Source organism: Ammospiza caudacuta, chromosome 29 (genome assembly GCF_027887145.1).
Source record: "Ammospiza caudacuta isolate bAmmCau1 chromosome 29, bAmmCau1.pri, whole genome shotgun sequence".
Lineage (NCBI taxonomy): Eukaryota > Metazoa > Chordata > Aves > Passeriformes > Passerellidae > Ammospiza > Ammospiza caudacuta.
This window is the reverse complement of record NC_080621.1, coordinates 797,856-824,435: the sequence shown is the minus strand read 5'-3', so window position 1 is coordinate 824,435 and position 26,580 is coordinate 797,856. Positions and strand designations below refer to the sequence as shown.

The following is a 26,580-nucleotide window of genomic DNA, read 5'->3' as shown; positions in this document are numbered from 1 at the left end:
CGGCCATTGGAGACCATCAAACCCAACCATGGAGAACCTTCAGCATGGGGAACCACCAAGGGTTGGGGCGTGGTGGCCACTGGAGACCATCAAACCCAACCATTGGGACATGGTGGTCATTGGAGACCATCAAACCCAACTGCTGGTCGGCCGGGTCGCACAGCTTCCCTGGGGACACCAAACCCAACCGTGGTCAGCCATGGAGAACCAGCATGGGGAACCACCAAGGGTTGGGGCGTGGTGGTCATTGGAGACCACCAAACCCAGCCATTGGGACATGGTGGCCACTGGAGACCATCAAACCCAACCGGCCATTGGAGACCATCAAACCCAACCATGGAGAACCTTCAGCATGGGGAACCACCAAGGGTTGGGACATGGTGGTCATTTGAGACCACCAAACCCAGCCATTGGGACATGGTGGTCATTGGAGACCATCAAACCCAACCGGCCATTGGAGACCATCAAACCCAACCATGGAGAACCTTCAGCATGGGGAACCACCAAGGGTTGGGGCGTGGTGGCCACTGGAGACCATCAAACCCAACCATTGGGACATGGTGGTCATTGGAGACCATCAAACCCAACTGCCGGTCGGCCGGGTCGCACGGCTTCCCTGGGGACACCAAACCCAACCGTGGTCAGCCATGGAGAACCAGCATGGGGAACCACCAAGGGTTGGGGCGTGGTGGCCACTGGAGACCATCAAACCCAGCCATTGGGACATGGTGGCCACTGGAGACCACCAAACCCAACCGGCCATTGGAGACCATCAAACCCAACCATGGAGAACCTTCAGCATGGGGAACCACCAAGGGTTGGGACATGGTGGTCATTTGAGACCACCAAACCCAACCATTGGGACATGGTGGTCATTGGAGACCATCAAACCCAACTGCCGGTTGGCCGGGTCGCACGGCTTCCCTGGGGACACCAAACCCAACCGTGGTCAGCCATGGTCAGCCATCATGGGGAACCACCAAGGGTTGGGATGTGGTGGTCACTGGAGACCATCAAACCCAACCATTGGGACATGGTGGCCACTGGAGACCACCAAACCCAACCATTGGGACATGGTGGCCACTGGAGACCACCAAACCCAACCATTGGGACATGGTGGCCACTGGAGACCACCAAACCCAACCATTGAGACATGGTGGCCACTGGAGACCATCAGACCCAACCGGCCATTGGAGACCATCAAACCCAACCATGGAGAACCTTCAGCATGGGGAACCACCAAGGGTTGGGGCGTGGTGGGCACTGGAGACCACCAAACCCAACCATTGAGACATGGTGGCCACTGGAGACCATCAAACTCAACCACTGGGCCAACGGTGACCACTGGACACCACCACCAACCCCACCCAACGGTTGGGCCAATGACCATTGGGAACCTTCAAGAGTTGGACATCGGTCACCACCACCAACCAAAAAAACCCAAAATTTGGGGGAAAAAGACGCGTCCAGCCCAGCCCAGGTGAGGACGTGCTTACGGAGTCCCACCACGCACCTTTGGCGCAGGAGCAGACCTGGTCACCGCCACCAAGCCCACCCAAGGGCTGGGACAATGACGACCATTGGGAACCTTCAAGGGTTGGACATTGGTCACCATGACCAACCCCACCCAACTACTGGGACAACGATGACCATTGGGAACCTTCAAGAGTTGGACACTGGACACCACCACCAAGCCCACCCAACCGTTGGGCCAATGACCATTGAGAACCTTCAAGAGTTGGACATCGGACACCACCACCAACCAAAAACCCCCAAAATGTGGGGGAACACACACGTCTAGCCCAGGTGAGGACGTGCTTATGGAGTCCCACCACGCACCTTCGGCGCAGGAGCAGACCTGGTCACCGCCACCAAGCCCACCCAAGGGCTGGGACAATGACGACCATTGGGAACCTTCAAGAGTCGGACATCGGACACCACCACCAACCAAAAAACCCCAAAATTTGGGGGAACACACACGTCCAGCCCAGGTGAGGACGTGCTTACGGAGTCCCACCACGCACCTTCGGCGCAGGAGCAGACGCCGCGCAGGGCGCCGGAGCTGCTGCGGCCGTTCTTGCGCTCGTGGTGGGTGTAGCGCAGCTTCCTGGTGCTGGTGCCGTCCGAGAGCCGCACCTCGATGTTGGGCAGGTCCCGCCAGTCGGAGCCGGGCGCCAGCGGGATGTGCCGCATCCGCGCCGCCACCAGCGCGCTCATGTCCTGCCGAGGCCACCGCGGCGGCGGCGTCACCGCGGGCACCGTGGGGCACCACGGGGGGGCAGCGGGGGGGACGTTGGGGGGTGTTGGGCACCGTGGGGGATGTTGGAGATCATGGGGGATGTTGGGCACCAATGGGGAATGTTGGGCACCAATGGGGAATGTTGGAGATCATGGGGGATGTTGGGCACCAATGGGGGATGTTGGAGATCATGGGGGATGTTGGGCACCAATGGGGGATGTTGGGCACCATTGGGGGATGTTGGGCACCAATGGGGAATGTTGGAGATCATGGGGGATGTTGGGCACCAATGGGGGATGTTGGGCACCATTGGGGGATGTTGGGCACCATTGGGGGATGTTGGACACCATTGGGGGATGTTGGAGATCATGGGGGATGTTGGGCACCATTGGGGGATGTTGGGCACCAATGGGGAATGTTGGAGATCATGGGGGATGTTGGGCACCAATGGGGGATGTTGGAGATCATGGGGGATGTTGGGCACCAATGGGGAATGTTGGAGATCATGGGGGATGTTGGGCACCAATGGGGGATGTTGGGCACCATTGGGGGATGTTGGGCACCAATGGGGAATGTTGGAGATCATGGGGGATGTTGGGCACCAATGGGGGATGTTGGAGATCATGGGGGATGTTGGGCACCAATGGGGAATGTTGGAGATCATGGGGGATGTTGGGCACCATTGGGGGATGTTGGGCACCATTGGGGGATGTTGGGCACCATTGGGGGATGTTGGAGATCATGGGGGATGTTGGGCACCAATGGGGGATGTTGGGCACCATTGGGGGATGTTGGGCACCATTGGGGGATGTTGGAGATCATGGGGGATGTTGGGCACCATTGGGGGATGTTGGGCACCAATGGGGGATGTTGGAGATCATGGGGGATGTTGGGCACCATTGGGGGATGTTGGGCACCAATGGGGAATGTTGGAGATCATGGGGGATGTTGGGCACCAATGGGGAATGTTGGAGATCATGGGGGATGTTGGGCACCATTGGAGGATGTTGGACACCATTGGGGGATGTTGGACACCATTGGGGGATGTTGGGCACCAATGGAGGATGTTGGGCATCAATGGGCAAGGTTGGACACCATTGGAGGATGTTGGACACCACTGGGGGACGTTGGACACCATTGGAGGATGTTGGACACCACTGGGGGACGTTGGACACCATTGGAGGATGTTGGACACCATTGGAGGATGTTGGGCATCAATGGGCACGGTTGGACACCACTGGGGGACGTTGGGCACCATTGGGGTATGCTGGACATCAGTGTGGGCTGTTGGGCATCATGGGGGATGTTGGAGATCAATGGGCAACGTTGGACACCAATGGGGGACGTTGGGCACCATTAAGAGATGTTGGGCACCATTGGGAGATGTTGGACACCACCAGGGCACCATAGGGGACAAAAAGGGACATTGGACACCACTGGGGGACGTTGGGCATCAACGGGGGACATTTGGGCACCATTGGGGGATGGTGGACACCACCCGTAGACACTGGACACCATCAGGGGACGTTGGACAACACCAGGGCACCATGGGGGACAACGGACAACCCCAAGGGATCCCAGGGGTCCCATGAGGCTCCCAGTGGCGCCACCATTCCCAACACCTCCACGTCTTCCCAAAACCTCCACCATTCCCAACACCTCCACGTCTTCCCAAAACCTCCACCATTCCCAAATCCACCATTCCCAGCATCTCCACCATTCCCAGCATCTCCACCATTCCCACCACCTCCACCATTTCCAAATCCACCATTCCCAAACCCACCATTTCTACCTCCACCATTCCCAACATCTCCACCATTCCCAAATCCACCATTCCCACCACCTCCACCACTCCCACGGTTTCCCCCATCCCGATTTCAGGCACGGGACCCGGTGGGACCTGGTGGACCCCATTGCCACCATTGCCACCACCTCCACCATTCCCAACATCTCCACCATTCCCAAGACCTCCACCATTCCCAAATCCACCATTCCCAGCACCTCCAACATTCCCAAATCCACCATTCCCACCATCTCCACCATTCCCAAGACCACCATTCCCAAATCCACCATTCTCAACATTCCCACCACCTCCACCATTCCCACCATCTCCACCATTCCCACCATCTCCACCACTCCCACGGTTTCCCCCATCCCGATTTCGGGCACGGGACCCGGTGGGACCTGGTGGACCCCATTGCCACCATTGCCACCACCTCCACCATTCCCAACATCTCCACCATTCCCAGCACCTCCACCATTCCCAAATCCACAATTCCCACCATCTCCACCATTCCCAACATCTCCACCATTCCCAGCACCTCCACCATTACCAAATCCACCATTCCCAAAATCTTCACCATTCCCAAGATCTCCACCATTCCCAAGACCTCCACCATTCCCACCATCTCCACCATTCCCAAATCCACCATTCCCACCATCTCCACCATTCCCAAGACCACCATTCCCAACATCTCCACCATTCCCAGCACCTCCACCATTCCCAAATCCACAATTCCCACCATCTCCACCAATCCCAACATCTCCACCATTCCCACCACCTCCACCATTTCCAAATCCACCATTCTCAACATTCCCACCACCTCCACCATTCCCACCATCTCCACCACTCCCATGGTTTCCCCCATCCCGATTTCGGGCACGGGACCCGGTGGGACCTGGTGGACCCCGTTGCCACCATTGCCACCATCTCCACCATTCCCAACATCTCCACCATTCCCAGCACCTCCACCATTCCCAAATCCACCATTCCCAAAATCTTCACTATTCCCAAGATCTCCACCATTCCCAACATCTCCACCATTCCCAAATCCACCATTCCCAGCACCTCCAACATTCCCAAATCCACCATTCTCAACATTCCCACCACCTCCACCATTCCCACCACCTCCACCATTCCCACCATCTCCACCACTCCCATGGTTTCCCCCATCCCGATTTCGGGCACGGGACCCGGTGGGACCTGGTGGACCCCGTTGCCACCATTGCCACCACCTCCACCATTCCCAACATCTCCACCATTCCCAGCACCTCCACCATTCCCAAATCCACCATTCCCAACATCTCCATCATTCCCAAGACCTCCACCATTCCCAAATCCACCATTCCCAGCACCTCCAACATTCCCAAATCCACCATTCCCACCATCTCCACCATTCCCAAATCCACCATTCCCACCATCTCCACCATTCCCAAGACCACCATTCCCAAATCCACCATTCTCAACATTCCCACCACCTCCACCACTCCCACGGTTTCCCCCATCCCGATTTCGGGCACGGGACCTGATGGGACCCGGTGGGACCTGGTGGACGCCGTTGCCACCGTTCCCACCTTGCAGATGTGGTCCCTGAGGATGGGCTGGTACTGGGAGCCGCGGATCTGCCGCTGGAACCACGACTGGGGCTCGCCGTTGTAGGAGATCTCCAGCGCCGAGGCGCCGTTGCGGATCTCGGGCAGGTCGGACATGGTGTCGCGCACCGTGATGGTGCGGAACGGGCCCGAGAACGTCCTGGGGGCGACACGATCCCAACCCGGGGCTCAAAGATCCCAACTCGGAACCCCCGGCACCGAAATTCCCAACTTGGAGCTCCCAGCTTGGAATTCCTGACTTGGAATTCCTAACTTGGAATTCCCAACTTGGAATTCCCAACTTGGAGCTCCCAACTTGGAACTCCCAACTTGGAATTCCTAACTTGGAACTCCCAACTTGGAATTCCCAACTTGGAATTCCTAACTTGGAACTCCCAACTTGGAATTCCCAACTTGGAACTCCCAGCTTGGAATTCCTGACTTGGAATTCCTAACTTGGAGCTCCCAACTTGGAACTCCCAACTTGGAGCTCCCAACTTGGAATTCCCAACTTGGAGCTCCCAGCTTGGAATTCACGACTTGGAATTCCCAACTTGGAATTCACGATTTGGAGCTCCCAACTTGGAACTCCCAACTTGGAGCTCCCAACTTGGAACTCCCAACTTGGAATTCCTAACTTGGAGCTCCCAACTTGGAATTCCCAACTTGGAGCTCCCAGCTTGGAACTCCCAACTTGGAATTCACAACTTGGAACTCCCAACTTGGAATTCCTGACTTGGAATTCCTAACTTGGAGCTCCCAACTTGGAACTCCCAACTTGGAATTCACGACTTGGAACTCCCAACTTGGAATTCCTGACTTGGAATTCCTAACTTGGAGCTCCCAACTTGGAATTCACGACTTGGAGCTCCCAACTTGGAACTCCCAACTTGGAATTCCTAACTTGGAGCTCCCAACTTGGAATTCCTAACTTGGAGCTCCCAGCTTGGAATTCCCAACTTGGAACTCCCAACTTGGAATTCCCAACTTGGAGCTCCCAGCTTGGAATTCACGACTTGGATTTCCCAACTTGGAATTCACGATTTGGAGCTCCCAACTTGGAACTCCCAACTTGGAATTCCCAACTTGGAGCTCCCAGCTTGGAATTCCTAACTTGGAGCTCCCAACTTGGAACTCCCAACTTGGAATTCACGACTTGGAACTCCCAGCTTGGAATTCCTGACTTGGAATTCCCAACTTGGAGCTCCCAACTTGGAATTCCTAACTTGGAGCTCCCAACTTGGAACTCCCAACTTGGAGCTCCCAACTTGGAATTCCCAACTTGGAGCTCCCAGCTTGGAATTCACGACTTGGAATTCCCAACTTGGAATTCACGATTTGGAGCTCCCAACTTGGAACTCCCAACTTGGAATTCACGACTTGGAGCTCCCAACTTGGAATTCCTGACTTGGAATTCCTAACTTGGAGCTCCCAACTTGGAATTCACGACTTGGAGCTCCCAACTTGGATCTCCCAACTCAGATCTGGCAGCTCAAAATTCCCAACTTGGAATTCCCAACTTGGAATTCACGATTTGGAGCTCCCAGCTTGGAACCCCCAGCTCAGAATTCCCCACACCGAATTTCCAACTTGGAAGTCCCAACACCAAAATTCCCAACACCGGAATCTCCAAGTACCAAACTCCCAAACCGGCGTTCCCATCTGGGTTCCTGGTGTTCCCCGGTGTTTGTTCCCCGCTGTTTCCCGTGTTCCCTGGTTCTTCCCGGTGTTTGTTCCCCACTGTTTCCCGGTGTTTCCCGTGTTCCCTGGTTTTTCCCGGTGTTTGTTTCCCGGTGTTTGTTCCCCGGTGATTCCCGGTGTTTGTTTCCCGGTGTTTCCTGGTGTTTGTTTCCCGGTGTTTCCCAGTGTTCCCCGGTGTTTGTTCCCCGGTGATTCCCGGTGTTTGTTCCACAATGTTCCCTGGTGTTCCCCACTGTTTCCCGGTGTTCCCCGGTGTTTGTTCCACAATGTTTCCCAGTGTTCCCCGGTGTTTCCCAGTGTTCCCCGCTGTTCCCCGGTGTTTGTTCCCCGGTGATTCCCGGTGTTTGTTCCACAATGTTTCCCAGTGTTCCCCGGTGTTTCCCGCTGTTCCCGGTGTTTCCCAGTGTTTGTTCCCCGGTGATTCCCGGTGTTTGTTCCACAATATTTCCCAGTGCTCCCCAGTGTTCCCTGGTGTTCCCCATTGTTCCCCGCTGTTTCCCGTTGTTCCCGGTGTTTGTTTCCCGTTGTTCCCGGTGTTTGTTTCCTGTTGTTCCCGGTGTTTGTTCCCCGCTGTTTCCCTGTGTTCCCATTGTTCCCCGCTGTTTCCCGTTGTTCCCGGTGTTTGTTCCCCGGTGTTTGCTCCCCACAGTTTCCTGGTGTTTGTTCCCCGCTGTTCCCGGTGTTTGCTCCCCACAATTTCCCGGTGTTTGTTCCCCGCTGTCCCCGGGCTGTCACCCACCGGGTGATGTTGCTGACGAATTTCTTGTCGTCCACCACGACGCTGAGCTGGCAGGCGCGGGGCGCGAACACGTGCAGGGGCTCGGGGAACAGCGGCAGCTTCTCGCCGGGGGCGGCCGCCAGCACGATGGCGCGGCGGCGCGTCTGCGCCACGCCGTACTGCCCGGCCTGAGGGGGGACAACACCGTCACCACGGGGACACCGACACTGTCACATTGTCACCATGGGGACACCAACACTGTCACCACAGGGACACCAACAGTGTCACACTGTCACCATGGGCACGATGGCGCGGCGGCGCGTCTGGGCCACACCGTACTGCCCGGCCTGAGGGGACACCAACAGTGTCACCATGGGGACACCGACACTGTCACCATGGGGACACCAACACTGTCACACTGTCACCAGTGTCACATTGTCACCATGGGCACGATGGCGCGGCGGCGCGTCTGCGCCACGCCGTACTGCCCGGCCTGAGGGGGGACAACACCGTCACCATGGGGACACCAACACTGTCACATTGTCACCATGGGGACACCAACACTGTCACCACAGGGACACCAACAGTGTCACACTGTCACCATGGGCACGATGGCACGGCGGCGCGTCTGTGCCACGCCGTACTGCCCGGCCTGAGGGGACATTGGGGACAACACTGTCACCACGGGGACACCAACAGTGTCACATTGTCACCATGGGGACAACACTGTCACCACGGGGACACCAACAGTGTCACCACGGGGACACCGACACTGTCACACTGTCACCAGTGTCACATTGTCACCATGGGCACGATGGCGCGTCTGCGCCACGCCGTACTGTCCGGCCTGAGGGGACATTGGGGACAACACCGTCACCATGGGGACACCAACAGTGTCACATTGTAACCATGGGGACACCAACAGTGTCACCATGGGGACACCAACAGTGTCACATTGTCACCATGGGGACATAAACACTGTCACTATGGGGACACCAACAGCATCACATTGTCACCACGGGGACACCAACAGTGTCACATTGTCACCATGGGGACAACACTGTCACCACGGGGACACCAACAGTGTCACCGTGGGGACACCAACACTGTCACATTGTCACCATGGGAACACCAACAGTGTCACCGTGGGGACACCAACACTGTCACACTGTCACCATGGGGACACCAACAGTGTCACTGTGGGGACACCAACAGTGTCACACTGTCACCATGGGAACACCAACAGTGTCACCACGGGGACACCAACAGTGTCACACTGTCACCATGGGAACACCAACAGTGTCACCACGGGGACACCAACAGTGTCACACTGTCACCATGGGGACACCAGCACTGTCACATTGTCACCAGTGTCACATTGTCACCGAGAGGGGACACAGCCACCCCATGGGACACAGCCGGGGCCACCGCAGGGGACAGGGGACAGTTCCTGTGGTGGCCACAGGGATGGGAACGTCCCCAGAGCCACCCAAGGAGGATTTTTGTCCCCAAAAAAGGGGCTTTTGTCCCAAAAAGGCGTTTTCTCCCCAAAAAAGGGATTTTTTTTCCCAAAAAAGGGGTTTTGTCCCCAAATAAATGGATTTTTTTTCCCAAAAAAAGGGGTTTTGTCCCGAAATAAATGGATTTTTTTTCCCAAAAAAGGGGTTTTGTCCCCAAATAAATGGATTTTTTTCCCAAAAAAGGGGTTTTGTCCCCAAATAAATGGATTTTTTTTCCCAAAAAAGGGGTTTTGTCCCCAAATAAATGGATTTTTTTTTCCCAAAAAAGGGGTTTTGTCCCCAAATAAATGGATTTTTTTTCCCAAAAAAAGGGGTTTTGTCCCGAAATAAATGGATTTTTTTTTTCCCAAAAAAGGGGTTTTGTCCCCAAATAAATGGATTTTTTTTCCCAAAAAAAGGGGTTTTGTCCCCAAATAAATGGATTTTTTTTCCCAAAAAAGGGGTTTTGTCCCCAAATAAATGGATTTTTTTCCCAAAAAAGGGGTTTTGTCCCCAAATAAATGGATTTTTTTTCCCAAAAAAGAGGTTTTGTCCCCAAATAAATGGATTTTTTTTCCCAAAAAAGGGTTTTTTCCCCCAAATGCGCCGTACCTGCAGCACCCCGAAGGTGCACTGGTAGCCCATGCGCACGAGGCAGCGCAGGGTCAGCTTGAGCACCATGGACCTCTTGAAGGACACGAAGTTCCGGACGTTCTCCAGCAGGAAGAAGCGCGGCCGGTAATAATCGCAGTAACTGCGGGGACAGGGGGGGGTGACACCCCAAAAATCCCGTCCATCACCCCAAAAATCCCATCCAGATCCACCTGGGGACACCAGATGGGGGCCCACCTCCCAAAGATCTCCTTCAGATCCACCTGGGGACACCAGATGGGGTTCCACCTCCCAAAGATCTCCTTCAGACCCACCTGGGGACACCAGATGGGGTTCCACCTCCCAAAGATCTCCTCCACACCCATGAGGGGACATCGGGGGGGGTCACCCCAAAAATCCCGTCCATCACCCCAAAAATCCCATCCAGATCCACCTGGGAACATCAGATGGGGTTCCACCTCCCAAAGATCTCCTTCAGACCCACCTGGGGACACCAGATGGGGGCCCACCTCCCAAAGATCTCCTCCACACCCATGAGGGGACATCGGGGGGGGTCATCCCAAAAATCCTTTCCATCACCCCAAAAAATCCCCCTCCAGAAGCACCAGAGAACACCAGATGTGGTCCCACCTCCCAAAAATCCCATCCACACCTATGAGGGGACATCAGATGTGGTCTCACCCCAAAAATCCCCTCCATCACCCCAAAAATCCCATCCAGACCCACCTGGGGACATCAGATGGGGTCCCACCTCCCAAAGATCCCCTCCAGACCCACCTGGGGACACCAGATGTGGTCCCACCCCAAAAATCCCCTCCATCACCCCAAAAATCCCATCCAGACCCATGAGGGGACACCAGATGGGGTCTCACCCCAAAAAACTCCTCCATTGCCCCAAGAAGTTCTCTCCACAACCACCAGGGGACTTCAGATGTGGTCCCACCTCCAAAAAATCTCCTCCACCACCACGAGGGGACACCAGCTGTGGTGCCACCTCCAAAAAACCCCTCTGACCTCACCAGGAGAACACCAGCCGTGGTGCCACCTCCAAAAAACCCCTCTGACCCCACCAGGAGAACACCAGCCGTGGTCCCACCTCCAAAAAACCCCTCTGACCCCACCAGGGGACTTCAGATGTGGTCCCACCTCCAAAAAATCTCCTCCACACCCACGAGGGGACACCAGCCGTGGTGCCACCTCCAAAAAACCCCTCTGACCCCACCAGGAGAACACCAGCCGTGTTCCCACCTCCAGAAACCCCCTCTGACCCCCCAGGAGAACACCAGCCGTGGTCCCACCTCCAAAAAACCCCTCTGACCCCACCAGGGGACTTCAGATGTGGTCCCACCTCCAAAAAATCTCCTCCACACCCACGAGGGGACACCAGCCGTGGTGCCACCTCCAAAAAACCCCTCTGACCCCACCAGGAGAACACCAGCCGTGTTCCCACCTCCAGAAACCCCCTCCGACCCCCCAGGAGAACACCAGCCGTGGTCCCACCTCCAAAAAACCCCTCAGACCCCACCAGGAGAACACCAGCCGTGGTCCCACCTCCAGAAACCCCCTCCGACCCCACCAGGAGAACACCAGCCGTGCTCCCACCCGCCCAGAACCCCCCTGGAGAACCCACCTGAGGAAGGAGACCACCAGGGAGTTCTTGAACTTGGAGTAGGTGCGCGAGTTGAAGCGGTTCATGCCGCTGAAGCCCTGGCACGGGGGGCCGCCGCACAGCATCTCCACGTCGCCCTTCTGGGGCAGCTTCTGGCCCAAGGAGTTGGTCTTCTCGCCGGCCATGACCAGCTTGAGGAGCACGTTGCAGTCCTCGGTGAAGACCGTGGTGCCGGGGTTGTTGAGGCGGAACGCCTGCGCCGCCGGCTCCCACATCTCGATGGCCCACAGCGTCTCCGAGACACCTGCGGGCACCACGGCCAGGAGCACCAGCGGTGGGTGGGGATGGTCAGAGATGGTGGGGATGGTCAGGGGTGGACACTGGGAATGGTCAGGGGTGGTCAGGGGTGGTCAGGGGTGGTCAGGGGTGGGTGGGGATGGTCAGGGGTGGACACTGGGGATGGTCAGGGGTGGTCAGGGATGGTCAGGGATGGGTGGGAATGGTCAGGGGTGGGTGGGAATGGTCAGGGGTGGACACTGGAAATGGTCAGGGGTGGTCAGGGGTGGGTGGGAATGGTCAGAGAAGGGTGGGAATGGTCAGGGGTGGTCAGGGGTGGTCAGGGGTGGGTGGGAATGGTCAGGGGTGGTCAGGGATGGTCAGGGATGGTCAGAGAAGGGTGGGAATGGTCAGGGATGGTCAGGGGTGGTCAGAGATGGTCAGGGGTGGTCAGGGATGGTCAGGGGTGGTCAGGAATGGTCAGGGATGGTCAGGGGTGGGTGGGAATGGTCAGAGAAGGGTGGGAATGGTCAGGGATGGTCAGGGATGGACACTGGGAATGGTCAGAGAAGGGTGGGAATGGTCAGGGGTGGTCAGGGATGGTCAGGGATGGTCAAGGATGGGTGGGAATGACCACGGTTGGGTGGGAATGGCCAAAGTTGGGTGGGAATGGTCAGAGATGATCAGGGATGGTCAGAGATGATCAGGGATGGGTGGGAATGGTCAGAGAAGGGTGGGAATGGTCAGGGATGGACACTGGGATTGGCCAAAGTTGGGTGGGAATGGTCAGAGTTGGTCAGAGATGGGTGGGAATGGTCAGAGATGGTTGGGAATGGTCAGGGGTGGGTGAGGATGGTCAGGGATGGACACTGGGAATGGTCAGGGATGGGTGGGAATGACCACAGTTGGGTGGGAATGGTCAGGGGTGGTCAGGGGTGGTCAGAGATGGTCAGGGGTGGTCAGAGATGGTCAGAGATGGTCAGAGATGGTCAGGGGTGGTCAGGGGTGGGTGAGGATGGTCAGGGATGGACACTGGGATTGGCCAAAGTTGGGTGGGAATGGTCAGAGATGGTTGGGAATGGTCAGGGGTGGTCAGGGATGGTCAGAGATGGTCAGAGATGGTCAGAGATGGTCAGAGTTGGGTGGGAATGACCACGGTTGGGTGGGAATGGTCAGAGATGGTCAGCGATGGTCAGGGATGGGTGGGAATGACCACGGTCGGGTGGGAACGCCCAGGGCCGGGCGCTGTGACCCCCCAGCAGATCCTCCAAGCCCTGTGAGACCTCTCCCACCCCTGTCCAGGCCCCAGCTCCAGCAGCTGGACCTCACCTGCCTGGTGGAAGCCCTCGGAGAGGCCTCCACAGCCTGAGAAGACGTCCAAGGTCCTCAGCTTGGGGGGCTCCTGCGGCTTGGGGGGCTCCTGCTGGCTCTGCTCGGCGCCGGCCGCGCGCCCCTTGCCCTTCCCTGCGAACCGGGAGCGGCTCAGGGGCTGCTCCTCCTCCTCCTCCTCATCTTCCTCCGGGCTCCAGAGCCTCCCAGACCCTCGGCTGCCCCTCTTCACCCATTTGCTGCCCTTTTATACCAAATTTCTGCCCCTTTTCACCCATTTTCTGCCCCTTTTTTACCAAATTTCTGCCCCACTTTACCCATTTTCTGCCCATTTTTACCCATTTTCTGCCCCACTTTACCCATTTTCTGCCCCTTTTAAAACAAACTACTGCCCCTTTTTAACCAAATTTCTGCCCCACTTTACCCATTTTCTGCCCCTTTTTCACCCATTTTCTGCCCCTTTTTTACCAAACTTCTGCCCCACTTTACCCATGTTCTGCCCCATTTTCACCCACTTTCTGCCCCATTTTTACCCATTTTCTGCCCTTTTTTACCAATTTTCTGCCCCTTTTCACCCATTTTCTGCCCCTTTTCACCCATTTTCTGCCCCTTTTTTACCAAATTTCTGCCCCATTTTCACCCATTTTCTGCCCATTTTTACCCATTTTCTGCCCCACTTTACCCGTTTTCTGCCCCTTTTAAAACAAACTACTGCCCCTTTTTTACCAAATTTCTGCCCCTTTTCACCCATTTTCTGCCCCTTTTTTACCAATTTTCTGCCCCTTTTTAAACAAATTACTGCCCCTTTTTTACCAAATTTCTGCCCCTTTTCACCCACTTTCGGCCCCTTTTTTACCAATTTTCTGCCCTTTTTAACCAATTTTCTGCCCCTTTTTAACCAAATTTCTGCCCCACTTTACCCATTTTCTGCCCTTTTATACCCATTTTCTGCCCCTTTTCACCCATTTTCTGCCCCTTTTTTACCAATTTTCTGCCCTTTTTTACCAAATTTCTGCCCCTTTTTAACCAAATTTCTGCCCCTTTTTAACCAAATTTCTGCCCCACTTTACCCATTTTCTGCCCCTTTTTCACCCATTTTCTGCCCCTTTTTCACCCACTTTCTGCCCCTTTTTTACCAAACTTCTGCCCCACTTTACCCATGTTCTGCCCCATTTTCACCCACTTTCTGCCCATTTTTACCAATTTTCTGCCCCTTTTTTACCCATTTTCTGCCCCTTTTCACCCACTTTCTGCCCCGTTTTCACCCACTTTCTGACCATTTTTACCAAATTTCTGCCCCATTTTCACCCACTTTCTGCTCTTTTTTACCAATTTTCTGCTCCTTTTTTACCAATTTTCTGCCCCTTTTCACCCATTTTCTGCCCCTTTTTTACCAAATTTCTGCCCCTTTTTTACCAATTTTCTGCCCTTTTAAACCAAATTTCTGCCCCTTTTTTACCAAATTTCTGCCCCACTTTTCCCATTTTCTGCCCCTTTTTTACCAAATTTTCTGCCCCATTTTTACCCATTTTCTGCCTTTTTCAACCATTTTCTGCCCCATTTTCACCCACTTTCTGCCCATTTTTACCAATTTTCTGCCCCTTTTTTACCGACTTTCTGCCCCTTTTTTACCAAATTTCTGCCCCACTTTACCCATTTTCTGCCCTTTTATACCAATTTTCTGCCCTTTTATACCAATTTTCTGCCCTTTTTCACCCATTTTCTGCCCCATTTTCACCCATTTTCTGCCCTTTTTTACCAATTTTCTGCCCCAATTTTACCAATTTTCTGCTCCTTTCCCACCTCTTTTCCATTTTTCTGCCCCATTTTTACCAATTTTCTGCCCTTTTTTACCCATTTTCTGCCCCATTTTCTGCCCCTTTTGGACCAAATTTCTGCCCCATTTTTACCCATTTTCTGCCCCTTTCCCACCCATTTTCCTCCCCTTTTTCCCGTTTTTTTCCCATTTTCCACCATTTTCCAGCCTCACCTTTCCCCTTCCCCTTCCCCTTCCCTTTGGTCCCGGAGCTCCGGGCGTGGTTGGGAGGATCCTCAAAGCTCTTGGTCCTGGCGTTGTAGGCCTGGGAAAAAAACCCAAAAATCACCAGAACCCCAAAGTTTGGTCCATCCCTGGTGTCTCCAGAGCTCCAGGAACCCATCCAGGCCTCAAAACAATCATCCAGACCTCCAGGAACCCATCCAGAACCTCCAGGAACTCATCCAGACCTCCAGGAACCCATCCAGACCTCCAGGAACCCATCCAGAACCTCCAGGAACTCATCCAGACCTCCAGGAACCCATCCAGACCTCCAGGAACCCATCCAGACCTCCAGGAACCCATCCAGACCTCCAAGAACTCATCCAGACCTCCAGGAACTCATCCAGACCTTCAAGAACCCATCCAGACCTTCAGGAACTCATCCAGACCTCCACAAACCCATCCAGACCTCCAAGAACTCATCCAGACCACCAGGAACTCATCCAGACCTCAAAAATCTCATCCAGAACCTCCAGGAACTCATCCAGACCTCAAGGAACCCATCCAGACCTTCAAGAACCCATCGAGACCTCCAGGAACCCATCCAGACCTCCAGAAACCCATCGAGACCTCCACGAACCCATCCAAAACCTCCAGGAACCCATCCAGACCTCCAGGAACTCATCCAGACCTCAAGAAACTCATCCAGAACTTCCAGGAACTCATCCAGACCTCCAGGAACCCATCCAGACCTCCAGAAACCCATTGAGACCTCCACGAACCCATCCAGAACCTCCAGGAACCCATCGAGACCTCCAAGAACCCATCCAGACCTCCAAGAACTCATCCAGACCTCCAGGAACCCATTGAGACCTCCAGGAACTCATCCAGAACCTCCAGGAACTCATCCTGACATCCAAGAACCCATCCAGAACCTCCAGAAGCTCAAATTTTCCTCCACCCCTGGTATCTCCAACCTTCTCCTCCTGCCCTGGGACCTCTCCTGGCCTCACCTCCAGGAAGTAGAAGCGGTCCAGGCCGCCGGCCGAGTAGTCCTGGATGCTCTCGGTGAGGTCTTCTCCATAGACCACGGAGCAGCGGCCTTGGACCGCCCGGAACTCCACGGTGGCCTCCTCGTCGCTCCAGTAGAGCAGGTTGATGTCGGCGTGGTAGCTCGCCTTGGTGGACTTGTGCGTGTTCTCGGGCCTGGAAGGTTCCAGAAGAACGTCGGGGTTAGGGGGGACAACCCAAGGTGGGACCTCGTCCTCGTGGTGGGGTTGGAGACGCAAGGTTGGAGGTGGGATGGGGAGTGAAGGAGGTTGAGGTGTCCAGAGAGGTCCAAAAAGGTTCTGAGATGTTCAAAGATCTCCCAGGACATCCAAAGATGTCTCAAGGTGTTCCAGGAGACCCAAAAACGTTCTGAGATGATCAAAGGTCTCCCACAACATCCCAAGATGTCTTCAAGATGTCTCAAGGTGTTCCAGGACATCCAAAGATGTCTCAAGATGTTCCAGGAGACCCAAAAACGTTCTGAGATGTTCAAAGATCTCCAAAGACATCTCAAGATGTTCCAGGAGACCCAAAAAATGTTCTGAGATGTTCAAAGATCTCCAAAGACATCCAAAGATGTCCGAAGATGTTCCAGGAGATCCAAAGACATCTCAAGATGTTCCAGGAGACCCAAAAAATGTTCTGAGATGTTCAAAGATCTCCCAGGACATCCAAAGATGTCCAAAGATGTTCCAGGAGATCCAAAGACATCTCAAGATGTTCCAGGAGACCCAAAAAATGTTCTGAGATGTTCAAAGATCTCCCAGGACATCCAAAGATGTCCAAAGATGTTCCAGGAGATCCAAAGACATCTCAAGATGTTCCAGGAGACCCAAAAATGTTCTGAGATGTTCAAAGATCTCCCAGGACATCCAAAGATGTCTCAAGATGTCCCAAAAACATCCAAAGACATCTCAAGATGTTCCAGGAGACCCAAAAATGTTCTGAGATGTTCAAAGATCTCCAAAGACATCCAAAGATGTCCAAAGATGTTCCAGGAGATCCAAAGACATCTCAAGATGTTCCAGGACATCCAAAACAGTTCTGAGATGTTCAAAGACCTCCAAAGACATCCAAAGATGTCCAAAGATGTTCCAGGAGATCCAAAGACATCTCAAGATGTTCCAGGAGACCCAAAAAATGTTCTGAGATGTTCAACGATCTCCAAAGACATCCAAAGATGTCTTCAAGGTGTCTCAAGGTGTTCCAGGAGATCCAAAAATGTTCTGAGATGTTCAACGATCTCCAAAGACATCCAAAGATGTCTTCAAGGTGTCTCAAGGTGTTCCAGGAGATCCAAAAATGTTCTGAGATGTTCAAAGATCTCCAAAGACATCCAAAGATGTCCGAAGATGTTCCAGGAGATCCAAAGACATCTCAAGATGTTCCAGGAGACCCAAAAATGTTCTGAGATGTTCAAAGATCTCCGAGGACATCCAAAGACGTCTCAAGATGTCCCAGGAGATCCAAAGACATCTCAAGATGTTCCAGGACACCCAAAAATGTCCCAAAATATCCAAAAATACCCCAAAAAATCCAAAGACATCTCAAGACATCCAAGAAGGTCCAAAGATGTCCCACCAGGATCATCCAATCCATGGATTCCCACCACAGCTCCAGCACCGCCCGTGCCACCGACCCCAAATCCTCGCCGTTGATTTTGGGACCTTCTGCCCAATTTGGTGAGAAACCCTCGAGGATTTGGGGACAAAAGTCCCAATTTTGAGGCCTCACCAAGTGTGGGAGAACCCTCCCGATCCTGGGACAGCTCTTCCAGCTGGGAAGGTCCACCAAGGATCATCCAAACCATGAAGTCAAGCAAGAACCTCCAGAACTTTGAGCCTCCAAAATCTCCTTCCACCACCAGCTCCAAACCTTCTCAAACGCCCCAAAACCACCCAAATTTGTCACCTGTAGAACTTGGAGATGCAGAGTTTGATGTGACCTTGTTGGGTTTGGTTCCACCACCATCTCCAAACCTTCCCAAACCCCCCAAAACGCCCCAAATTTGGCACCTGTAGAACTTGGGAGATGCAGAGTTTGATGGGTTTGGTTCCAGCACCATCTCCAAACCTTCTCAAACCCCCAAACCTTCCCAAAATGCCCCAAAACGTCCCAAATTTGTCACCTGTAGAACTTGGAGATGCAGAGTTTGATGTGACCTCGTTGGGTTTGGTTCCACCACCATCTCCAAACCTTCCCAAACCTTCTCAAACCCCCAAACCTTCCCAAAATGCCCCAAATTTGGCACTGTAGAACTTGGAGATGCAGAGTTTGATGGGTTTGGTTCCACCACCATCTCCCAACCTTCCCAAAATGCCCCAAAACGCCCCAAATTTGTCACCTGTAGAACTTGGAGATGCAGAGTTTGATATCGGCCTCGTTGGGTTTGGTTCCACCACCATCTCCAAACCTTCCCAAACCTTCTCAAACCCCCAAACCCCCCAAAACGCCCCAAATTTGTCACCTGTAGAACTTGGGAGATGCAGAGTTTGATGGGTTTGGTTCCAGCACCATCTCCAAACCTTCTCAAACCCCCAAACCTTCCCAAAATGCCCCAAAACGTCCCAAATTTGTCACCTGTAGAACTTGGAGATGCAGAGTTTGATGGGTTTGGTTCCACCACCATCTCCAAACCTTCCCAAACCCCCCAAAATGCCCCAAATTTGTCACCTGTAGAACTTGGAGATGCAGAGTTTGATGTGACCTCGTTGGGTTTGGTTCCACCACCATCTCCAAACCTTCCCAAACCCCCCAAAACGCCCCGAATTTGTCACCTGTAGAACTTGGAGATGCAGAGTTTGATGGGTTTGGTTCCACCACCATCTCCCAACCTTCCCAAACCCCCCAAAATGCCCCAAATTTGGCACCTGTAGAACTTGGAGATGCAGAGTTTGATGGGTTTCGTTCCACCACCATCTCCCAACCTTCCCAAAATGCCCCAAAACCACCCAAATTTGTCACCTGTAGAACTTGGAGATGCAGAGTTTGATATCGGCCTCGTTGGGTTTGGTTCCACCACCATCTCCAAACCTTCCCAAACCTTCTCAAACCCCCAAACCCCCCAAAATGCCCCAAATTTGTCACCTGTAGAACTTGGGAGATGCAGAGTTTGATGGGTTTGGTTCCACCACCATCTCCCAACCTTCCCAAACCCCCCAAAATGCCCCAAATTTGTCACCTGTAGAACTTGGAGATGCAGAGTTTGATGTGACCTCGTTGGGTTTGGTTCCACCACCATCTCCAAACCTTCCCAAACCCCCCAAAACGCCCCGAATTTGTCACCTGTAGAACTTGGAGATGCAGAGTTTGATGGGTTTGGTTCCACCATCTCCCAACCTTCCCAAACCCCCCAAAATGCCCCAAATTTGTCACCTGTAGAACTTGGAGATGCAGAGTTTGATATCGGCCTCGTTGGGTTTGGTTCCACCACCATCTCCAAACCTTCCCAAACCTTCTCAAACCCCCAAACCCCCCAAAATGCCCCAAAACGCCCCAGATTTGTCACCTGTAGAACTTGGGAGATGCAGAGTTTGATGGGTTTGGTTCCAGCACCATCTCCAAACCTTCTCAAACCCCCAAACCTTCCCAAAATGCCCCAAAACGTCCCAAATTTGTCACCTGTAGAACTTGGAGATGCAGAGTTTGATGTGACCTCGTTGGGTTTGGTTCCACCACCATCTCCAAACCTTCCCAAACCCCCCAAAACGCCCCAAATTTGGCACCTGTAGAACTTGGAGATGCAGAGTTTGATGGGTTTGGTTCCACCACCATCTCCCAACCTTCCCAAACACCCCAAAATGCCCCAAATTTGTCACCTGTAGAACTTGGGAGATGCAGAGTTTGATGGGTTTGGTTCCACCATCTCCCAACCTTCCCAAACCCCCCAAAACGCCCCGAATTTGTCACCTGTAGAACTTGGAGATGCAGAGTTTGATGGGTTTGGTTCCACCACCATCTCCCAACCTTCCCAAACCCCCCAAAATGCCCCAAATTTGGCACCTGTAGAACTTGGAGATGCAGAGTTTGATGGGTTTCGTTCCACCACCATCTCCAAACCTTCCCAAACCTTCTCAAACCTTCCCAAACCCCCCAAAACGCCCCAGATTTGTCACCTGTAGAACTTGTAGACGCAGAGTTTGATGTCGGCCTCGTTGGGTTTGCCGTTGCCGCGCAGGCTGCAGAAGATGCTCTTGATGCGGCCCACGCGGAACGGGTCGGGCGCGTCCAGGTTGCTGCCCTTGATGTACTCCGAGTACTTCCGGTAGTGCTCGGGGTGCAGCTCCTCGTCCACCGCCTCCTTCTTGGGCCTCTTGGCCGGGCTGGCCGGCTTGACGCTGCCGAAATGGCGAGAAACGGCCCCAAAACGTCGGCATGGGCGGGTGGGGTGGAGTTATGGGGGTCTCGGAGGGGTTTGATGGACTTGAGTTGGGTTTGTCCATCCAAAGTTGGAATTTGGTGGTCTTGGGGGGGTTTGATGGACTTGAGTTGGGTTTGTCCATCCAAAGTTGGAATTTGGGGATCTTGGAGGGGTTTGAGGGACTTGAGTTGGGTTTGTCCATCCAAAGTTGGGTGGAGAGTTGGAATTTGGGGTTCTTGGAGGGGTTTGAGGGACTTGAGTTGGGTTTGTCCATCCAAAGTTGGAATTTGGTGGTCTTGGAGGGGTTTGAGGGACTTGAGTTGGGTTTGTCCATCCAAAGTTGGGTGGAGAGTTGGAATTTGGGGATCTTGGAGGGGTTTTAGAGCCCTGAGTTGGGTTTGTCCATCAAAAGTTGGGTTTGTCCATCCAAAGTTGGGTGGAGAGTTGGAATTTGGGGATCTTGGAGGGGTTTGAGGGACTTGAGTTGGGTTTGTCCATCCAAAGTTGGAATTTGGGGGTCTTGGGAGGAGTTTGATGGACTTGAGTTGGGTTTGTCCATCCAAAGTTGGGTGGAGAGTTGGAATTTGGGGACCTTGGCGAGGTCTCCTAATCATAATTGGTTCTGTTAATTCCATAATTCCAATTTGTCCACCAAAAGTTGGGTGGAGATTTGGAATTGAGGGATCTTGGCGAGGTCTCCTCATCTTAATTCGTTCTGTAATTCCATAATTCCGTTTTTTTCCACCAAAAGTTGGGGGAAGATTTGGAGTTGAAGGATCTTGGAGAGGTTTTAACTCCACAACTCCAAATCATCCCCCAAAACTCTGGGTTCAAATTTGGAACTCAGGATCTTTGAAGGATCTCCCAACTTGAAATCTCCGACCCTGCAATTCCCAAATTCCAAAATCCAGCACCAGGACCATCCCACCAGAGCCACCAAACCAAACAAAACCAAAACTGGGGAAATTCTGATGCCAAACTTCTGGAAATTCAGGACACCAGATCTTCACCGACAGGTGGGAAAAGCCCAAAAATCCCAAAACCTCATCCCAAAGGTGAGGAGATCCTCCAACCCACCTGAAGGAGAAGGCATCTGGCAGCAGGTAGACGCCGTCCCCGACGCGGTACTGGACGCCGTTCTTGGTGGCCACGGCGTAGAACATCTTCCCGTCGGCCTCCTCCAAGGGCTCGGCCACCTTGGGGATCTCCTTGTGCCTCACCTCGTCCAGGCGCGCGCAGCTCATGCAGAACCTGCTGGGACACCACCAGGTTCTCCAAAACTCCTTTTTGGAGGTGGGAGGAAGCCAAAAGTTTGGTGTTTTCCACCCAAGAACTGACTTGTACTTGTTGTCCTCGGTGGGCCGCGTGCTGGGCGGGCTCTCGAAGCGCGCGTACTCCTGGTCGTACCACATCTGGTAGAAGTAGGTCCTTCCGTCGTCTTCCACCATCTTGATCTCCGTGTCCAGCCCGCCCTGGAGGACAAAGAGCAGCGCGGTGGCCGGGCAGGTCCAGCTGTCCCCACCTCCATGTTCTCACCTCCATGTTCTCACCTCCATGTCCCCACCTCCATGTTCTCACCTCCATGTCCCCACTTCCTGTCCCCACCTCCTGTCCTCACCTCCATGTTCTCACCGCCATGTCCCCACCATGTCCCCACCTCCTGTCCCCACCTCCATGTTCTCATCTCCATGTCCCCACCTCCTGTCCCCACCTCCACATCCCCACCATGTCCCCACCTCCTGTCCCCACCTCCTCCTGTCCCCACCTCCATGTTCTCATCTCCATGTCCCCACCTCCTGTCCCCACCTCCTGTCCCCACCTCCATGTCCCCACCTCCTCCTGTCCCCACCATGTCCCCACCTCCTGTCCCCACCTCCATGGCCCAGTTGTCCGAGGGCGCCTTGTAGATGACGTTGACCTTGCCGTGGATGTAGGAGAGCTGCATGTCCTCGCACTCGTCCACCAGGAACAGCTCCAGAGGGTCCGAGGTGGCCCCCAGGACCGTGTCCGAGCCCGGGCAGAACCAGTGGGCGTGGAACATCTGGCCACTGCTGTCCTCCCACATGGCCGTCACCCTGAGGGGTGGCACGGGGTCAGAGGGGACATCCCACTGTCCCCAAGCCCGTGGGAGCATGGAGAACCCACCTGGCCTGGTGGGATCATCAGGGATGTCCCCATGGGAGAATGGAGAACCCACCTGGCCAGGTAGGATCATCAGGGATGTCCCCATGGGAGAATGGAGAACCCACCTGGCCTGGTGGGATCATCAGGGACATCCCCAACCCCATGGGAGAATGGAGAACCCACCTGGCCAGGTGGGATCACTGGGGATGTCCCCATGGGAGAATGGAGAACCCACCTGGCCAGGTGGGATCACTGGGGATGTCCCCATGGGAGAATGGAGAACCCACCTGGCCAGGTGGGATCATCGGGGATGTCCCCAAGACTATGGGACCGAGGAGAACCCACCTGGCTTGGTGGGATCATTGGGGATGTCACCATGTCCCCAACCCCATGGGAGAATGGAGAACCCACCTGGCTTGGTGGGATCATCAGGGACATCTCCATGTCCCCACCCCTGTGTGAGGATGGAGAACCCTCCTAGCCTGGTGGGATCATTGGGGATGTCCCCATGGGAGAATGGAGAACCCACCTAGCCTGGTGGGATCATTGGGGATGTCCCCATGTCCCCAGCCCCGCGAGAAGATGAAGAACCCACCTGGCCAGGTAGAGGGGCTTGGTGGGGATGTCCCCAGCCCTGTGAGAAGATGGAGAACCCACCTGGCCAGGTAGAGGGGCTTGGTGGGGTCGTCGGGGCTCACGGACACGCAGTCTCCGACCTCCAGCGTCTCGGAGTCGATGCAGACGCGTTGGTAGAAATCCTTCTTGCCGTCGCTCTGGGGGACACGGGGACGTCACAGGTACGGCCTCACCTGGGTGGGACCTCACCTGGAGGGGACCTCACCTGGATGGGGCCATCACCTGGATGGGGCCTCACCTGGATGGGACCTCACCTGGATGGGGCCCTCACCTGGAGGGGACCTCACCTGGATGGGTTCTCCATCCATGAGATCCAACTCTAACCTCACCTGGATGGGTTCTCCTAATCTGGATGGGTTCCCCCACCTGGATGGGGCCCTCACGTGGATGGGACCTTCACCTGGGTGGGGCCTTCACCTGGATGGGACCCTCACCTGGATGGGACCTTCACCTGGATGGGACCCTCACCTGGATGGGACCTTCACCTGGGTGGGGCCTTCACCTGGGTGGGACCCTCACCTGGATGGGACCTTCACCTGGATGGGACCCTCACCTGGATGGGACCTTCACCTGGGTGGGGCCTTCACCTAGATGGGACCCTCACCTGGATGGGACCCTCACCTGGATGGGACCCTCACCTGGATGGGGCCATCACCCACAAAATCCAGCTCTAGTCTCACCTGGATGGGTTCCCCTCACCTGGATGGGTTCTCCATCCACGAGATCCAACTCTAACCTCACCTGGATGGGTTCTCCATCCACGAGATCCAACTCTAACCTCACCTGGATGGGTTCTCCTCACCTGGATGGGTTCCCTCATCCACGAGATCCAACTCTAACCTCACCTGGATGGGTTCTCCATCCACGAGATCCAACTCTAACCTCACCTGGATGGGTTCCCTCACCTGGATGAGTTCCCTCATCCACGAGATCCAACTCTAACCTCACCTGGATGGGTTCTCCATCCACGAGATCCAACTCTAACCTCACCTGGATGGGTTCCCTCACCTTGCCAGATCTCCTCACCTGGACGCGTCCCCTCCCCTTGCCAGGTGCCTCACCTTGATGGGCTCCCCCACCCAGCAGATCCTGCTCTTGTTCTGCTTCTTCTTGCGGCCCTGGAGCATCTTCTTGGGCGAGGGCATCTCGGGGATGTTGTCATCGACCTCCTCGTCCTCGTCCGCCTCCCGCACCGCCAGGTTGGGACACCTGGGATGTCACCGGGGGCGTCACCGGGGATGGGACAGCGGGCTTGGGGACGTCGGGGACGTCGGGGACATCGGGGACAGGGCCACCCACCTCCTCTGCAGACACGCCTGCTTGCTGCGACCGCTGCCACCGAACTTGACCATGTTCTGGCACGCCTTGCACTTGCCACACTCGGGCTGCTGGCACACCTGGCACGGCACGGGGACACCGGTGACACCGGGAAGGTCCATCCGTGATCAACTCAACCAGCTCGTGGTGTTGGTGTTGGTCAAGGTTGGAAGATCTTCCAAAAGCAACCAACCCAACCCAACCCATGATAATGACATTGACCAAGACTGGAAGACTCTCCAAGAACAGCCAACCCAACCAAGGGAGATGATGTAGATGAAGATTGGAAGAGACCTTCAAGACCAACCAACCCAACCCACGATGCTGATGTTGGCCAACACTGGAAGTCCTTCAAGATCAACCAACCCAACCCAGGAAGGTGATGTTGACTGGAAAGAGACCTTCAAGACCAACCAACCCAACCCACGATGCTGATGTTGGCCAACACTGGAAGTCCTTCAAGATCAACCAACCCAACCCAACCCAACCCATGACATTGACCAAGGCTGGAAGACCCCCCCAACACCACCCACCCAAACCCATCCCCGCCGCCGAGCCGCGGTCACCTCGCAGACGCCGCAGCGCCGGCGCTTGGTGGCGTTCTCCTTGTCCTCCTCGCGCTCGTCCTTCTCGATCTGCTCCGAGAAGAAGGTGTCGAAGATGAGGTACACCAGCTTGGTGGTGGTGGCCTTGGTGGGACCCTTGTCCTTGTCGATGCGCGTGGGGTGCCGGATGGCCTGGCGCCGCACGGCTCGCCTGCGGCACGGGGACAGCGCTCAGGCCACGCCCAGGGGCGGGGACACCGCCCCGGGGACCTCCACAGGTGGCCAGGTGAGGCCTCCAAAAGGTGTGGATGGATTTTGGGTGGGGACCCAACGCCGGAGCAGCGCCGGGTTTGGGTTTGCCCGATTTCGGGAGGATCTTCCCCAGTTTCAGGAGGGATTTCGTGATCTTGGGAGGATCTTCTCAATTTTGGGAGGATCCTCCCAATTTCAGGAGGATCTTCCCAGTTTTGGGAGGGCTTTTGTGATCTTGGGAGGATCTTCCCAGTTTTGGGAGGATCCTCCCAGTTTTGGGAGAATTCTCCCGGTTTTGGGAGGATCTTCCCAATTTTGGGAGAATTCTCCTATTTTTAAGAAGGTCATCCCAATTTTGGGAGGATCTTCCCCAGTTTCAGGAGGGGTTTTGTGATCTTGGGAGGATCTTCTCAATTTTGAGAGAAGTGTCCCAGTTTTGGGAGGATCTTCCCAATTTCAGGAGGATCTTCCCAGTTTTGGGAGGGTTTTTGTGATCTTGGGAGGATCCTCCCAATTTTGGGAGAATTCTCCCAGTTTTAAGGAGGCCATCCCAATTTTGGGAGAATTCTCCCAGTTTTAAGGAGGCCATCCCAATTTTGGGAGAATTCTCCCAATTTTAAGGAGATCATCCCAATTTTGGGAGAATTCTCCCAATTTTAAGGAGATCATCCCAATTTTGGGTGAATTCTCCCAGTTTTAAGGAGGTCATCCCAATTTTGGGAGAATTCTCCCAGTTTTAAGGAGGTCATCCCAATTTTGGGAGGGTTTCTGCTCTGACTCCCAGCCCTTCTCACGCCACCGAACCCAAATCCTCACCAGTTTTGGGAAGATTTTCCCAACTTTGGTTGGAGTCCCCCAAATTTTGTGCTCGCAGAACCCAAACCCTTCCCAACCTTGGGCAAATCCTCTTTTGAGGTCCCAAATTTTGGCTTTTTTGCCCTCAAATCACCTCCTGCCCAGGGT

General features: G+C 54.5%; 1 protein-coding gene across 1 annotated transcript in view; it reads right to left on the bottom strand.

The window, feature by feature from the left end:
* The window catches only part of DNMT1 (DNA methyltransferase 1), a 50,649-nt gene that overhangs the window by 4,016 nt on the left and 20,053 nt on the right, over positions 1-26,580 (bottom strand). The window contains exons 15-30 of the mRNA XM_058821362.1: positions 25,387-25,576; positions 24,803-24,900; positions 24,565-24,712; positions 23,525-23,640; positions 22,617-22,818; positions 22,082-22,215; positions 21,821-21,994; positions 20,499-20,720; positions 16,347-16,539; positions 15,346-15,436; positions 13,356-13,490; positions 11,772-12,054; positions 10,142-10,283; positions 8,052-8,218; positions 5,594-5,771; positions 2,025-2,220 (exon numbers count right to left, since the gene is read on the bottom strand). Coding sequence (XP_058677345.1) covers positions 2,025-2,220; positions 5,594-5,771; positions 8,052-8,218; positions 10,142-10,283; positions 11,772-12,054; positions 13,356-13,490; positions 15,346-15,436; positions 16,347-16,539; positions 20,499-20,720; positions 21,821-21,994; positions 22,082-22,215; positions 22,617-22,818; positions 23,525-23,640; positions 24,565-24,712; positions 24,803-24,900; positions 25,387-25,576 — 2,669 coding nt within the window. The remainder of the gene's footprint in view (positions 1-2,024; positions 2,221-5,593; positions 5,772-8,051; positions 8,219-10,141; positions 10,284-11,771; positions 12,055-13,355; positions 13,491-15,345; positions 15,437-16,346; positions 16,540-20,498; positions 20,721-21,820; positions 21,995-22,081; positions 22,216-22,616; positions 22,819-23,524; positions 23,641-24,564; positions 24,713-24,802; positions 24,901-25,386; positions 25,577-26,580) is intronic.